General features: G+C 46.5%; 1 protein-coding gene across 1 annotated transcript in view; it reads right to left on the reverse strand.

Moving 5' to 3' along the window:
• The window catches only part of LOC142004026 (IgGFc-binding protein-like), a 39,411-nt gene extending 24,712 nt beyond the window's left edge, over nucleotides 1-14,699 (reverse strand). Inside the window, exons 1-7 of the mRNA XM_074981447.1 lie at nucleotides 14,681-14,699; nucleotides 9,280-9,608; nucleotides 8,307-8,877; nucleotides 6,482-6,810; nucleotides 5,492-6,074; nucleotides 4,346-4,674; nucleotides 438-1,011 (exon numbers count right to left, since the gene is read on the reverse strand). Of these exons, the coding sequence (XP_074837548.1) occupies nucleotides 438-1,011; nucleotides 4,346-4,674; nucleotides 5,492-6,074; nucleotides 6,482-6,810; nucleotides 8,307-8,877; nucleotides 9,280-9,608; nucleotides 14,681-14,699 (2,734 nt within the window). The remainder of the gene's footprint in view (nucleotides 1-437; nucleotides 1,012-4,345; nucleotides 4,675-5,491; nucleotides 6,075-6,481; nucleotides 6,811-8,306; nucleotides 8,878-9,279; nucleotides 9,609-14,680) is intronic.
• Nucleotides 14,700-15,014: the final 315 nt, after the last annotated feature.

Consider the following 15,014-nt stretch of genomic DNA (forward strand, 5'->3'; position numbering starts at 1 on the left):
TCTGATGGGCCACAAGCCAGTCAGGGTCTACCTGGGTAAAAAGGTCAGACAGAGTCTGCAGGGAGTGCCCAGAATGAGTACTCTCCCTTCAACCTGTGCTGACCTGAGTGGCTTCCCCACAACTCTCAGCTGCAGCACCACTGCCCACTCCCCAGGAGCACTGCTGCAGCTGGGCAACGTCGGTCTTCTAGTGTTTCCATATACAAAAATAATTAACTTTCTTGTTTCAAAAAGAAATATCAAAATGCTCCATTCTAAAACATTATCAATGTGCTTCGTCTCACTTTTTGAAATGAAATGTTGTTTAAACTGGAACTTTTTGTAAACAGTTCCAATTTGACGAGAATGGCATTTTTCCTCGACACACCAGGGGAACGAAAAGCATCCAGGCCTCTCTACCACCCACGTCAAAAAGAACACCAGCCGGCCAGACTCACCACAGCCAGAGGGTGTCCGCCAGTCATAGACGGTGACCCCATGGTCTCTACAGGTTGTTGCATAGGCCTCCAGTGCCTGGCACACGATTCTTGTAGCACCCCTGTTCAGACACTCATCAAAGATGCAGCTGTCGTAGAATTCACTGGGGTTCACTCTGGAGTGACATTCTCTGAAGGGCCCTCCCTGTGCTTTGCTGATCAACCCACAGTGACTGTCATTTTGATACAGCTCCCTTGTGCTCTCATCGCATGTCAGGCAATTCTCTTGGCAGGAATCCCAGCAAACTGGGTCCTGGTCTTGGACTTTCCAACTGGCAGCCCAGTCCACAATGGAGGAGACTCTGGTGCCGTTAGATGATGTCATGTCATCATCAGGGTTCCGGTTGAAGTTCCCACATAGGCCACACATGACCCCATAATAGCTGCTAGGGAGGGTGATCACCACATGCCAGTCCCAGTTATATGTCACTCCGAGACCGAAGTCTGTCTGCAGAAGAGCACGGAGGCCGCTCTGGTATATTCTGATTTTGCCATCAGCCAATGTCACAGGGAGACTGGTGATCACACCATTTAGCTAGAAGACAAGGACGAGATGAAGTGTTATTGCTCTTTCATCCTAAGTTGTTCTTATTGCTGATGTCACCTCACCACTCATTTTGTCTGTACTTCATTGTCACTCTACCCAGTGACATGTACAATAAGGGGTACAAACCCTTCATCTCTTTCTACCCATTCCTTACTCAGGAAGAACCACTGAAATCAGTGTGAGTTAGCCTGAATGTATTAAGAACAAACTTGACAAATATCTGGCTAGGATGATCTAGCTATACTTAATATTGCTTCAACCTGGAGAGACAGACTTAGATGAACTCCTGAGGTGCCTTCTGGCCCATCGTTTTTAGAATTCTGTATACAGTACGTCTCTATCTACAATATCTATTAATAGTATCTGTCTGTCTTCAGAATTCTGTGTGTCTATCTCTCCAACCACATTATCTAGCTACTGGTGACTCATCCACAGATTACATCCACCCAACAATTTCTCTGTCCACACAATCTAGCTATATTATTTACCCGGCCGCAACATCTATTTATAAATATCTAATGATCTGGAGGTGTCTAGTATAGAATCCATGTGATATGTTTGGATGCTCTATATGGCACATTGGGAATCTCCGGAGTCTGTTTTTATTTATTTAATTAACTATTCATTTCTTTCTGGCCACTCTGGCTGCAAGGAAAAACTTCCAAGTGTGCCCCAAATGCAACAAGTTCTTCAGAGAACCTGAAATGTATTCTGTGTGAACTCCTCTGCCCATGCTATATGGAATCCGAGTATCAACTGGAAAGCCCATGGCTATCACTTCAGGGACAACAGTGGTTATTTAAGCCCTATGTCACAAAACTGCTGCCCTCACATAGAATTATAGACTCATAGGACTAGAAGGGATCTCAAGAACCATCTGCTCCCATCTCCTGAACTCATGGCAAGACAAAGTATTATCTAGACCATCCCTGACAGATGTTTGTCTAACCTGGGATTCCACAGCCTCCCTAAGCAATTTATTCCAGTGTTTAACCACCCACACTCTTCAGAGGTTTTTTAATGTCCAAACTAAGCCTCCCTTGCTGCAACTTCATCCCATTACCTTCTGTTCTATCCTCAGAGGTTAACAAGAACAATATATCTCACACTTCCTTTTACCAACCTTTTATGCACTTGAAAACTATTATCATGTTCCCCCTCAGGCTATGTCTACATGGCGGGAACTATTTTGGTGTACTGCGGTATCCCAGAATAGCTGCCCCCTGTCTCTGCAACATGCCTGTCATTTCAAAATATTTTTTGCAATAACAGGCATGCTATTTGGACATTCCTGTACACCTCACCGCAGGATGGGTGCGGGATGCCTCGAAACAGGACTTCATTTCAACATGCAGCACTGTTTAGGAAGCACCTGACAAAATAGCCTATTTCAAAATTGACTTGAAATAAGCTATGCAATCCTATGGGCCAGGAAGTACAGCCCAGCCTCACCCTGGAGATTTCCCCCATGACTCACCATGAGGAGAGCCTGCAGACTGGGAGCGGGGGTGAGGCAGTTTCAAGTTGGAGCCGGTCCCATGAGTGCTGACGCCTCCCAAACTAGCTGCAGTGCTGGAGGGAGGCCAGGGCCAGATCCCAGGGTCCTGTCCCCACCTGACCCCCGTGGGCAAACTGCTGGCTGGAGCTGAAGCTCCCTGGAGACCAGGGCTGCCCCCTGCCCTCAGCCTTGCCCCATGCCTCAACCAGCTGCAGGCCAGGGGCAGGAGGCAGCTGGAGTCAGGGTTGGACCCTGGAGCCTACTGTCCCCTCTGCCAGATGTGGGGGGTGGGGACAGTCGCACACCAGCATTCATTTCCCTTTTATTTACCCCCCAAAAAGAGTCATTACTTGACTTAATGATATGAATAATGCTGGGTAAATCTGCTATTAAATAAGAATAAAAACTTGGTCCCTGCTAGAGATGTACGTATAAGAAATTAGTAATTCCAAAAAAATAGGAAAAATTTGTTTCTGTTGAACTGAAAAGAAATCAAAAATTTTGGTGAAAAGAAATAGTTTCAGATTAAACAAAAATTAAGGGAAGTTTTGAAACAAAAACTTCTTTCAAATTAAAAAACTCAAACTTTCCTTTTTTAAAAATGTTGAACCAAAACCTTTCATGGATATTGGATTTTTTTCCCCCTGAGCCAAAATATGTCTGTGAAATTGATGCAAATTCATGAAAGGTTTCAGTGCATCGAACCTGCATTTTTCTCCAAGCAAACGTTTTTAATGAAAAATTTTGCCCAGCTCAGGTTAAGAACATAAGAACAGACACACTGAGCCAAATTAATGGTTCATCCAGCCCAGTGTCGTGTCTTCTGACACTGGCCAGTGCCAGATGCTTCAGAGGGAATGCAAACTAAAGGGAAGTCATTGGATGATCCATCCCATCATTCACTCCCAGCTTCTGGCAGTCAGTGGCTAGGAACGTGTAAAGCATGGAGCTGCATTCCTGAGCATGTTGGGCGGGTACCCACTGATGGATCTATACTCCGGGAGCTTATATAGCTCTTTTGTAACTCATTTATAGTTTTGGTCATCACATCCTGTGGCGATGAGCTCCACTCTGCCCTGTGTGAAGAAGTACTTCCTATTGTTCGTTTTAAACCTGCTGCCTGTGAATGCCATTGGGTGACCTCTGGTAGTTGTATTATGCAAAGCATATACAGTACTGCCTCATTCACTTTCTCCACATCATTCATGAGTTTATAGACTGTCATCATATCCCTCCTTAGTGGTCTCTTTTCCAAAAGGAAAAATCCCTTTCTTTGTAATCACTCTTCTTCTAATCTAGAAAATATAGCCCTAGCTCTTTGAGATGGGGAGTTCAGAGCTGCATGAAGTATTCAAGATGTACTTACTAAATAAAGACTACATTCTCCCTTTGATCTCTGTGCAGACTTCTGACAGGCCATTCCGCTGTGCATAATGTGGAGTACATATAGGCCTGAATTTGCAAAGTAACACATGAACCATAACTAAGTATAGATTTCAGCCCTCTACTGAGACCTGTGATCTATGCCACCTACTCCCACTGATTTCAATAGGGTCTTGATTTCACCACTAGTATCTATCTATGAGCATGCCTTTCTTTCTGTCATAGTATCCCCCATATATCTTCTAAATCCCTGAAACAAACACCCTACCTTGTCCAAGTTTAGATATATCACCTGAAAACATAATTTTTTTTTCTGATTTGGCTGTGTCTTTCTCCCTCACATCCTCTGATTGCAGGGTATCATTTCCGTGGGACAGACATTATGCCAAGTCACCTTATGTTGCAAATCAAAAAAGTACAATCCTGAAATCAGAGACTCACCCGGACTTTGCCAACTTCCCTCTTGTAGATGGAGATGTTGTACCCGTAGACATAGATGTTGGTCACCCGCAGAAAGGAGATGGCTTGGCTGCCCCGGTTATCATTCTTCTCTTCAACAGTAAAGGACTCTAGGGTGGGATCCTGTCCACAGTACTTGGCGATGGTGTAGGTGCAGGTGCCCTGGAAGTCAAACTTCAGGCCATCAAAGGTGTGATAGTGCGGGTCCCCCCAGCCCCAGCAAGTTCCCACATAGTCAGAAACACATGTTGGGTGGCCATTTTCAATCTTGCATGTCTCCTTGGTCCCACATTTCAGGGCTTTGCAGGTTTCTGGAAAGAGAAAGGGGACTAAAGTCAAGTGTCTAGGCTGGGGGAGCAAGATCTGTTGTGGGCACAACATTAATGCAGAACCAAGCAAAACATGCTGTGGATACTGAATAGAAATTGTCTTGCTTCAAGCTCTGGTCCCAGTCCAGCTAAAACCTTTACCATATAAGCAGTTCCACTGAAATCAATGATGCCACTCAAATGTTTAAAGTTATGCATGTGGTTAAATGGCCTTGCATGTGATCATACACAACCTCAATAACCCATTGCTGTGGCACTGACATCATTGGCTAATTTCCACTGACTCCTCCGGGAGTGGCATTTCAGTCCATGCAGCAGAGAAAGTGACAGGTGGTAGGCATCAAATTCTGACAGTTGTAAGGACCTTTGACTCCGACATATTTCAATGGAAGAAAAAAGTTGATCTCCTGAATCTCCCCTCCTAACTCACCCACAGCTTTGTTCTAATGCTGTTTCAATCTAAAGACCACCAAAAATGTTTTACGTGCTCCTATGGTCCACAGATACTGAAGTGCGTTGTTGCCTGCTTGAAAAATACATTGCACTGACAGACAAATTGCAGATAAGCTACTTGTGTCTGTCATTCTTTCAGGCTTGCGAGTTCTTGGAGGTACACTTACCTAATAAAGGAAGCCCTGCAGAATAGGGGGAGCTCTGTCCTAAGAATGAGTGAAGATCCCAATACCGTAGGAGCCTCGATATTCCCACCCCCACAATCAGATCACTCTCCCTCTCCTGCATCAGCAGGGTAAGCTGGTCAGATTTGTCCTATTCCCACCTGATCTGACAGAATACCAACCTCCAGATTCACCACAGCCAGATGGTGTCCTCCAGTCATAGACGGTGACTCCAAGGTCCCTGCAGTCATCTGCGTAGGCTGCCAGCACCTGACACAGAATGGTTTTTTGCCCACCATTCAAACACACACCATAGAGGCAGTTGTCAAAGTGGTCTTCGGGGTTCACTCTGGAGTGACACTCTCTGAAGGGTCCCAGTGGTTTACGGATCAGCCCACAATGACTATTGTCACCATACAGATTTCTCTGGCTCTCTTCACATGCTGGGCATGTCTCTTCGCAAATATGCCAGCAAAAGGGGTCCCGGTCTTGAACTTTCCAACTGGCAGCCCAGCTCACTACGGAGGAGGTTTTGATCCCATTAGACAACATCATGTCGTCTTCTGGGTTCTGGTTGAAGTTCCCACAAAGACCACACATGGCACCATAGTAGCTGCTGGGGAGATAGATTGTCAGCTGCCAGTTCTTGTTGTACTCCACATGGAGCCCAACGTCCGTCTGCAAGACGGTGCTTTGGCTTTTCTGGTACAGTCTGATTCTACCCTCTTTCAGCGTCACTGGTAGACTGGCGATCACTCCGTTTAGCTAGAGACAGATGGGATGGGGGGAACATGATAGGCATTATTCTTACATCCTCACTTACCCTTCTTCCCAATGTAGCCACGCCATTCACTTTGGCTGTTACTCACTGTCACGCTAACCAGCAGCAAGTAAATTAATCACTTAATCACTTTCTACTCTTTCATTACTCAAGAACAGCAACTGATATCAATCCAAAGTCCAATAAACAAGTCTTGTTTTGGTGATCTACCTATCATAAGGTTTTCAAACTAACAGATCATACATATCTGATGTATTTATGTACTTGCTGCCCAGATGACTTGCTCAGCTCACAGCATCTATAGTTAGGATTCTCTTTGTGTGAGACCCTGCACAAAAGTACTATGCTTTGTAAGCTGTAAAGCAGCAGAGCCCTGAGCTGCCAGACTCACCCACACTTTGCCAACTTCCCTCTTGTAAATGGAGATCTTGTACCCGTAGATGTGGATGTTGGTCATTCGCAGAAAGGAGATATCCTGGCTCTGCTTGTTGTCATTCTTTTCATCAACAGTGAAAGGCTCCAAGGTGGTGTCATTCCCACAGTATTTGGCCAGAGTGTAAGTGCAAGTGCCCTGGAAGTCAAACTTCCAGCCATCAAAAGTTTGATAGTTGGTGCCTCCTGAGCCCAAGCACATTTTCCTGTAGGCAGGTATACAAAATGCACGGCCATTCTCAGTCTGGCATTTCTCTTCCTTACGGCATTTCAGAAGTTTGCAGGCATCTGAAAGAAAAATGACAGGTCACATCAACCTGGCAAGGAACTCCAGTCCAGTGTCCAGGCTCCTAAGTACCACAGTAGTATAAATAATCCTGATCTATCTATAATAAAATGGCAAGGCATCTAGCTATGCCATGCCAAGAGTCCTAGTCCACTGTGATTTAGAAGTAACATGGAGAATCACCACCTTACTCTACACCAAGTTTGTATTCAACAAATTCATTGGTTGTAATGAGTCAATGATATAAGGGATACTTATGGCTACTCAGTTCTTTAAAGATTGTTTCACCACTTATATAACTTAACACAAGCTCTCCAATGTGCTCCACATTCAACCAAATCAACACAACATCCCCAAGCCTGATGCTCCAGACACACACACCCCTCCTTTGTTACCCACACAATTCAACTTAAAATTCTTCAGCCTGATCCCTCTTCCCTGATACAAATCAATACAAAAGCATAGCTGCTGGTAACCATAAACACACAACCCCTCATCAGAGCACACACTTCCCTTTTACCACCCCTCTAAATTACTCAGTGCAATACAAGCACTTACACACCTATCTTTGGAGTGACAATTTAGTATTTTATTATTGCTATTATTGTTATTACTCTTATTGTTATTATTATTAATAATAATAGCAGCAGTATGGGAGAACCAGACCGACAACGAACACAACATTCATACTGAACCAACTTAGCCACCCGTGACATGCTGAGCAGATGGCAAGTCCATGAAAGTCTACTGACCTTGATTTGCTGCAAAGTACAGTCTCAGTCCAGCAAAGAACTTCACTCAGTCACTTAAAGTTATGCACTTGCTTAAGTGTGCATCCAGCAACATGCTGAGGACCTTCAATTGCTCCACTGTGAACAGGATCTCAGTCCAGGGGTTAGCAAGGGCTGAAGGTGCTAAGAGTCAAATTCTGAGCACCTTCAGATCCCACACATTTCAATAGGATCTCTCATGGATCTCTCTCCCCTCTTGGTTCCACAACTGTCTATAGCTGCTGCCTGCTGAAGATCACCCAAAAGATCCCACGGCCCCCTCTGCACCATGAACAATGAGAAACATTGAACTCCACCGTTGCCTGATCACCAGCTACATCCCACTTACAGTGTGTGCTTACATAGGACACCTGACAGGTAGTCTACAGAGTAACCTGTGACATTGCATCTGCGTCGATATTTTTAGATATTATCACCTGACGACTGAGAGTGTGAATGTCCACCCTGAGCTGTGACTGTTGCTTACCAGTAGCTACGTACATGTACTCTAGCCAAATGAAGGACTGATTTTTAGATCTCATCAGACAGCAGGGCCAGGTGGTTAGCTCTTGGAAGGATGGATGTTGGCAGGAGCACTACCCTTAAGAGCCAGTGCTGATCCCCATACACCAGGGAGCTGGGATATTTCCATCCCCATGCTCACCAGCAAGGTAAACAGAGTGACTATCACTACCGCAGCCAATACAAAACCAAACTGCCAGGCTCACCACAGCCAGAGGATGTCCTCCAGTCATGGACAGGGACTCCCTGCTTGCTGCAGGCATTGGCATAGGCCTCCAGTGCCTCACACAAAATGCTTTTGTCCCCATCGCTCAGACACATGTCGTAGATGCAGCTGTCAAAGAAGTCATAGGCGCTCACTCGGGAGTGACACCCCAGGAACGGCCCATCTGCTCTGACGATCCCCCCACAGTGATGGTCTTCCCCATACAGGATCCTTTTGCTCTCATCACACATTGGGCAGTTCCCTTGGCAATAATCCCAGCACAAAGGATCCATGTCTTGGACTCTCCAACTGGCAGCCCAGGCCACAAGGGAGGAGACCCTGGTGCCACTGGGTAACATCATTTCATCTTCTGGATTCTGGTTGAAGTTCCCACATAAGCCGCATGTGGCCCCATAGTAGCTGCTGGGGATGGTGATCACTACATGCCAGTTTCTGTCATATGCCACCTGGAGGCCAAAGTCTGTCTTCAGGACGGTGCTGAGGCCTTCCTTGTACATTCTGATTTTACCATCTTCCAGCATCACTGGGAGACTGGTGATCACACTGTTCAGCTAGAGACAGAGAGGAGGGGTAAGACTGGTGAGTGTTACTGCTCTTTCATCCTCACTTGTTCTTGCCGCAACTGTCACCTTGCCACTCATTTCGGTGGTAAATCATGGTGACTTTAACCAGGTGAATGTAAAAGAATCACTGAAACAGTGTGACTTTCCCTGAACAAACACAATATTTATGTGGCTACACTATCTGCCTGCAGTTCGCACCTGTCTGCATAATTCTCTATCACAGCCATTTCAAACACACGAGACTAGTTGCATTTAAGTACTAGTATTGCCTACATAATATATGCAGCTCACATCATGTGTCTAGGATTCTATTTGTATGAGAGAAACTACCGCAAAAATAATGTTCGTTATAAATCACAGAGGCACGGAAAGCTGAGCTCAGAAACTCACATGGACTTTGCCAACTTCCCTCTTGTAGATGGAGATGTTGTACCCATAGACGTAGATGTTGGTCACCAGCCAAAAGGTGTTATCTTGGTTCTCCCCACTGTCATTCTTCTCATCAATGGTGAATGGTTCTAGGGAAGGGTCACTGCCACAGTACTTAGTAATGGTATATTTACAGGTGCCCTGCAAATCAAACTTCAGGCCATCAAAGGTTTGGTATTGCCCATCCCCTAAGCTCAAGCAGTTTCCGTTGTAGTCAGGCACACAGGTCTCTTGGCCATCTTCAGTTTTGCATGTCTCTTTGGACCGGCATGTCAGGGCTTTGCAGGGATCTGAAAGCAGAAAACCTAGCCATGTCAACAAGGTAGGGAACCAATGTCTGGTGTCTAGGTTGGGAGAACCAGCCCCTTCAGGGGCGTGGCTTTCATGCAGAACCAGTGGACCACCCAGAGCACACTGAGAAGTTGGGAACAGCAACAGCTGTGGTTCCAATCTATCGAAACCCTTAATCGAGTGAGTTCACTTGCGATCCATGGGGCTACGCACATGCTTACTGCTGCCATGTGCTATGTTCCGATCCAGCAAAGTGCAGAGCACCCTCAGTAATGCATTTGCTATGGCAGTGAAGTCACTGGCCATAGTGCAGGAATGAGGAGAGCTGGGAGAGGTGCGGGCTTGAAGTGGATTCCTGTGTCTGCAGCATTTACAGCTCAGTTCCCTGGCTCTCAGCATCCCCACTGCAAAAACTGTTACAGCACCCAAGTTATTGGGTAAATCCCAGTGAGTCCATTGGGAGAGGGTATTCAGCCCACTAATCAGTGAGAACACAGCAACAAGTCTTGTGGCACCTTATGGACTAACAGATATTTTGGAGCCTAAGCTTTCATGGGCAAAGACCTGCTTCGTCAGATGGATGATTAGGGGGGTTTCAGAGGAGTATTTAAAGAGGGAGTCTCAGTCAAGGGGACAGCCTGAGCTGACAAGGTCTATTCAGTCAGGGTGGATGTGGCCCATTATCAGCACTTAATGTGGAGTTGTGAACATCAAGGGAGGAGAAATCAAGTCAGTTCATTCAGGGGGGATATGGCCCATTCTCTTTGCCCATGAAAGCTTGTGCTCCAAAATATCTCTTAGCCTATAAGGTGCCACAGGACTTCTTCTATCTCAGTGACTTCAACAGAAGCCCAGGGTGCTCAGCACATTGCAGGAGATACTTAGCAACTTAAAGGATCAGGCCCATCATAGAAAGGGAACCTACAGGCTAACTCGGCTACATCTCTACAAATCAGTGAGTGTTGCAGTTGCTAATGGTTCAGTCTTAAGAGGTGCAAATTGCCTGTGACTCCCACAAGAGCAGAGCTTCCTCTCAGAGATTTCCCTCCACTCCCCACAGCTCAGTGCTTACACTGCATCACTCTGCAGGACACCAGAAAGATTCCACAGCAGCCTACGGCCCATGAATGCTGAGAAACTGAACTAAACCATTGTCCGCTTGCTAGAATTTTTGGACCTTTGTGCTTTGTATATTGAGCCTGGTCTGGTAGGGCTGTAGATCTCAAGAAGTGGGTCTGTCCCATGAAAGCTCATCACATAATCAATTATTTTGTTAGTCTTTAAAATGCTACGGGGCTGCTTGTTTGTTTTGATAGAAACATCCCTGTGGCACCCTTGAACCCCCACGTTCGCCGCTACCATATAATTATGGCCAGTTTTGTACACAGTATGGCTTGTGAGGTTCCAGTCTGAAAATCAGGGACAACGCTTGGGGGCTGTATGAGGAGGTCATATGCACACTCCCAGGCTTGCCCCACCCCCCACCCCTCCCTGACACACATGTACTGTCAGTGCCATGGTGGTACGTTCAGGTCACTTCAGGAAGGGGCAGGACCTCCCCTCCCCTGCCTCTTTCTCTTCCTCTAGCAGTGCCACACTGCTTACAGTGAGTCCCCGGGCGGTTCCACCCCTTTCCTGGATCCAGAGCTGCACGATCTTGCTCTAGCCCGCGGTGCTCTTGATGGGGTGCGAGACCAAGCTTGCACTCACCAGAAGTGGCGCTGTACTTCCAGAGGATGAGATAGGTGGGGGTAGGGCAGTGGTGGAGCAAGGCTACAGAGGGAGGGGCTTTGGGTAGACAGGGGTTGTTATGGCCTTTCCCTGGGCTGCAGGGTCCCCCCCACAGCATCCCCCACTGAAAGTCCTGATCTGCTGCATATTAATATCCTGTTGGATTGAATGTGCAAACATTTTATGCAGTTATGAAGTTTTACTGTGTGGGTGTTGCTGCACTGTGTTGTGAGGTGCAGAACACCCACAGCCACCCTTCCAGGTGCAACAGTGGAATAACCAGACATGCTGAAGGACCAGTAGCAGGACTGTCATAAGCAAGACATGAGAAGTAATTCTTCTGCTCTACACTCCACTGATTAGGCCTCAACTGGAGTATTGTGCCCAGTCCTGGGAACCACAGTTCAAGAAAGGTGTGGAGAAATTGGAGAAGGTCCAGAGAAGAACAACAAACATGGTTAAAGGTCTAGTGAACATGAGCTATGAGGTTTCCTTTGTTTTGAAAAGAGAAGACTAAGAAGGGATATAGCAGCTTTCAAGGACATGGAAGGTTGTTATAAGGAGGAGGAAGACAAATTCTTCTCCTTAGCCTTTGAGGACAGGACAAGGAGCAATGGGCTTACACTGCAGCAAGGGAAGTTTAGGATGGGCATCAGAAAAAACTTCCCAACTGTTGGGGTGGTTAAGTATTAGAATAAACTGCTTAGGGGTGTGTGGAATCTCTGTCTTTGTAGATATTTAAGAGCAGCTTAAGCATACTTGTGTCAGGGATGATCTGTACCAGGGCGGGCTAGATACAGCCAACCAGATCTGCTCTGCCAAACCTTTTAATCCATCCCTTGGTAGTCCCATAATGCTGTAGAAGAAGAAGACCTTTGGGTGCTGTCCCCACCCACAGCAAACTCTTTCAGCTCCTATTGGAGCTGAATTACTGGTTTCCAGCCAATAGAAGCTGAAAGATTTGCTGGGGGCAGGGGCAGTGCAGCACAATTTCTCATCTCCCATTGACCAGCTTATAGCACCACACCTGAACACCCTCCAAGACTCTAATCCTGTTCCTATACCCCTCCCCACGGGCCAGAATCCTATCCTGCACCCATATCCCTTCCCGGACCTTGCACCCCAACCCTCTGCCGCAGGTCACCATCCACCCCTCTGCACCCTCCTTCATCCACCTCACAACTCCCTTTCAGATGCTGCACCTGCTCCTCCATCCCTCCCCCAGAATAGAATCCTCTTCTGCACCCATATCCGTTCCTGTACCCTGCACCCCAATACCCCGTCGCCCCAGGTCACAACCCCCTCCTTCAACCAAACTCCCTCACAGACCACACATTCTACCCTGCAACCCCAGCCCCTACGCTGAACTCCATTCTCAGATTCAACCTCCATCCCAGACATCACACCTGCTCCGTAGAAAAGTGCATCCCTTAAACACTTACCAAAATCTTGGAATGCCCCACCCCCACAAAAATGACTGCCCACCCCTAATTTAGGTGATGCTCGGTTCTGCTGTAAGTGTGGGGGAATGGATTCAACAACTTCTCGGGGTCCCTTCCAGTTCTAGTGTTCTACGTTTCTATTATTAAAAGGAATCCCCTTCCCAACAGCCTTCCCAGAAGATGCCTAAGGGAGAGCATGTAGGCGGTGGAGAATGCTTGACCAGTGGGGGCAGATGCAAACTGAAAGAAAATATAAAGAGGGAAAGGATATCATGACTTGGTCTCATGTCCCACACAACTTAATATCTGGAAGAAATGTCTAGAGGACAAAGACTCTGAACTGGGAAAGGTGACACTGTGCTAGAGTAGAGTTCCAGCCTGAGTTCTGAAGGTCTGTGTGAACTATCTATCAGGGTGAAATACCTCTTAAGTCAAATCCTGCTTAGTTTACAGAACTCAGATCGCAAATTTAGCTTTATTTCTTAAGTAACCAACTTTGTTTTGCACGCTTACTGCTTCTAAATGCTGAGGCCAGGTGTACACTAAACCAAGAAGTCAATCTAAGAAACGCAATTCCAGCCACACAAATTGCATAGCTAGAATCAACATATCCTACTTTGACTTCTCTGGCCATACCCACAGCAGGAGGCCAATGGGAGAAATTCTCCCATCAACCTCCCTTACTCCTTGCGACAACAAGGAGTACCAGGACTGACTAAGTTGCTAAGTATTAATGTTCAATTTAACCCTAGAAGATTGACCCTGAAGGAGTTGGTAAGTGTAGATGTACCCTCACAATCTATCTTACTGTGCTTAATAAATCTGGTCTATATTTTATCCTAGCACTTTGTCTTTTGGTTGAGGTGCTTGGGAAATCTCAACTCAGTTTCCAAAAGCTAGTATCTGGCCACAGTCTGGGAGAGGTGGACTGGGGAATGAAAGTACATTGGTCAGGCTTCTGAGCAGGGCAACATGGCAAAGTTCTGGGGAGCAGGAGGAAGTTGTTTGGAGCCTCTCCACTACTGGTTCATGCTACAAGAAGCATTCATGTCTCACAGTTGTGTGTGTTCCCGCCTTTGGTGCCTGGGTGTGTCCAGTGCCTGCTAAAGGTTTGTAGCTTGACATCAGTGAGATGGGCCCCCCCCCCCCGAGTATAGAAAGGATATGGACACATTGGAGAGGGTTCAGTGGAGGGCAGTGAAAATGATTAGGGGGCTGGAGCACATGTCCCATGAGGAGACGCTGAGGGATTTGCGCTTATTTAGTTTGGAGAAGAGAAGAGGGAGGGGTGATTTGATAGGAGCCTTCAACTTCCTAAGTGGGGCTCTAAAGAGGATGGAGAGAGACTGTTCTCAATTGTGATAGATGGCAGAATAAGGAGCAATGGTCTGAAGTTACAGAGAGATAGATTAGATGTAGGTTGGATATTACGAAAAACTATTTCACCAGGAGGATGGTCAAGCACTGGAATGTGTTACCAAGAGAGGTGGTGGAATCTCCATCCCTAGAAGTTTTTAAGTCCTGGCTTGACATAGTCCTGGCTGGGATGATTTAGTTGGTGTTGATCCTGCTTCAGGCAGGGAGCTGGAGTAGATGACCTCCTGAGCTCCCTTCCAGCCCTAGAATTGTATGATTCTATGGTTCAAGAAGGACAGAGGGTTCAGCAGCCCCACACCCTGAGAACCTTTATAACAATCAAACTCCTTGCTAAAATACAAATTGTCTACCTGTGTCCATGTTCTAATGTTAGCTGGTCAGTTAGCGGAAGAGAAAATACTCTTCAGGAAAAATAACCTTAATAAATAAACAGTTGTAAATCGACTTCTCCCACTGTTACCTCAGTTATTCCACCCACAGTAACCCATGAGGGCACATTTCAATGAGCGGCTCTCCATTACCTTTGCTGATGCAGCCCATGATGCCGTCTCTGGCCTGGCAGCTCTCTCCTTGAGCGCAGCTATGGGCTTTGCAGGTCAGCCCTGGGGCAGCAAGGCAGGTGCAGCTCTGCTGGCAGTTGTTCGTCAGGATGGTCTCACCAGGCTGGAGGGGGGATGTTTTGGAAGGGGGAAAACAACACAGTGCAAGGGGGAAAAGGTTATTTACAATAATTTCCGCCAGTGTTAAACCCAGAGCGGAGTGAGAACATGTCTGTTCTGGTATCACACCATTTACACTTATTTTAAAGGGAAAGGGCTGTCTCATGGGCTCAGCTCTAACATAAGAATGGCCACA

The sequence above is a fragment of the Carettochelys insculpta genome, chromosome 30, assembly GCF_033958435.1.
Source record: "Carettochelys insculpta isolate YL-2023 chromosome 30, ASM3395843v1, whole genome shotgun sequence".
Lineage (NCBI taxonomy): Eukaryota > Metazoa > Chordata > Testudines > Carettochelyidae > Carettochelys > Carettochelys insculpta.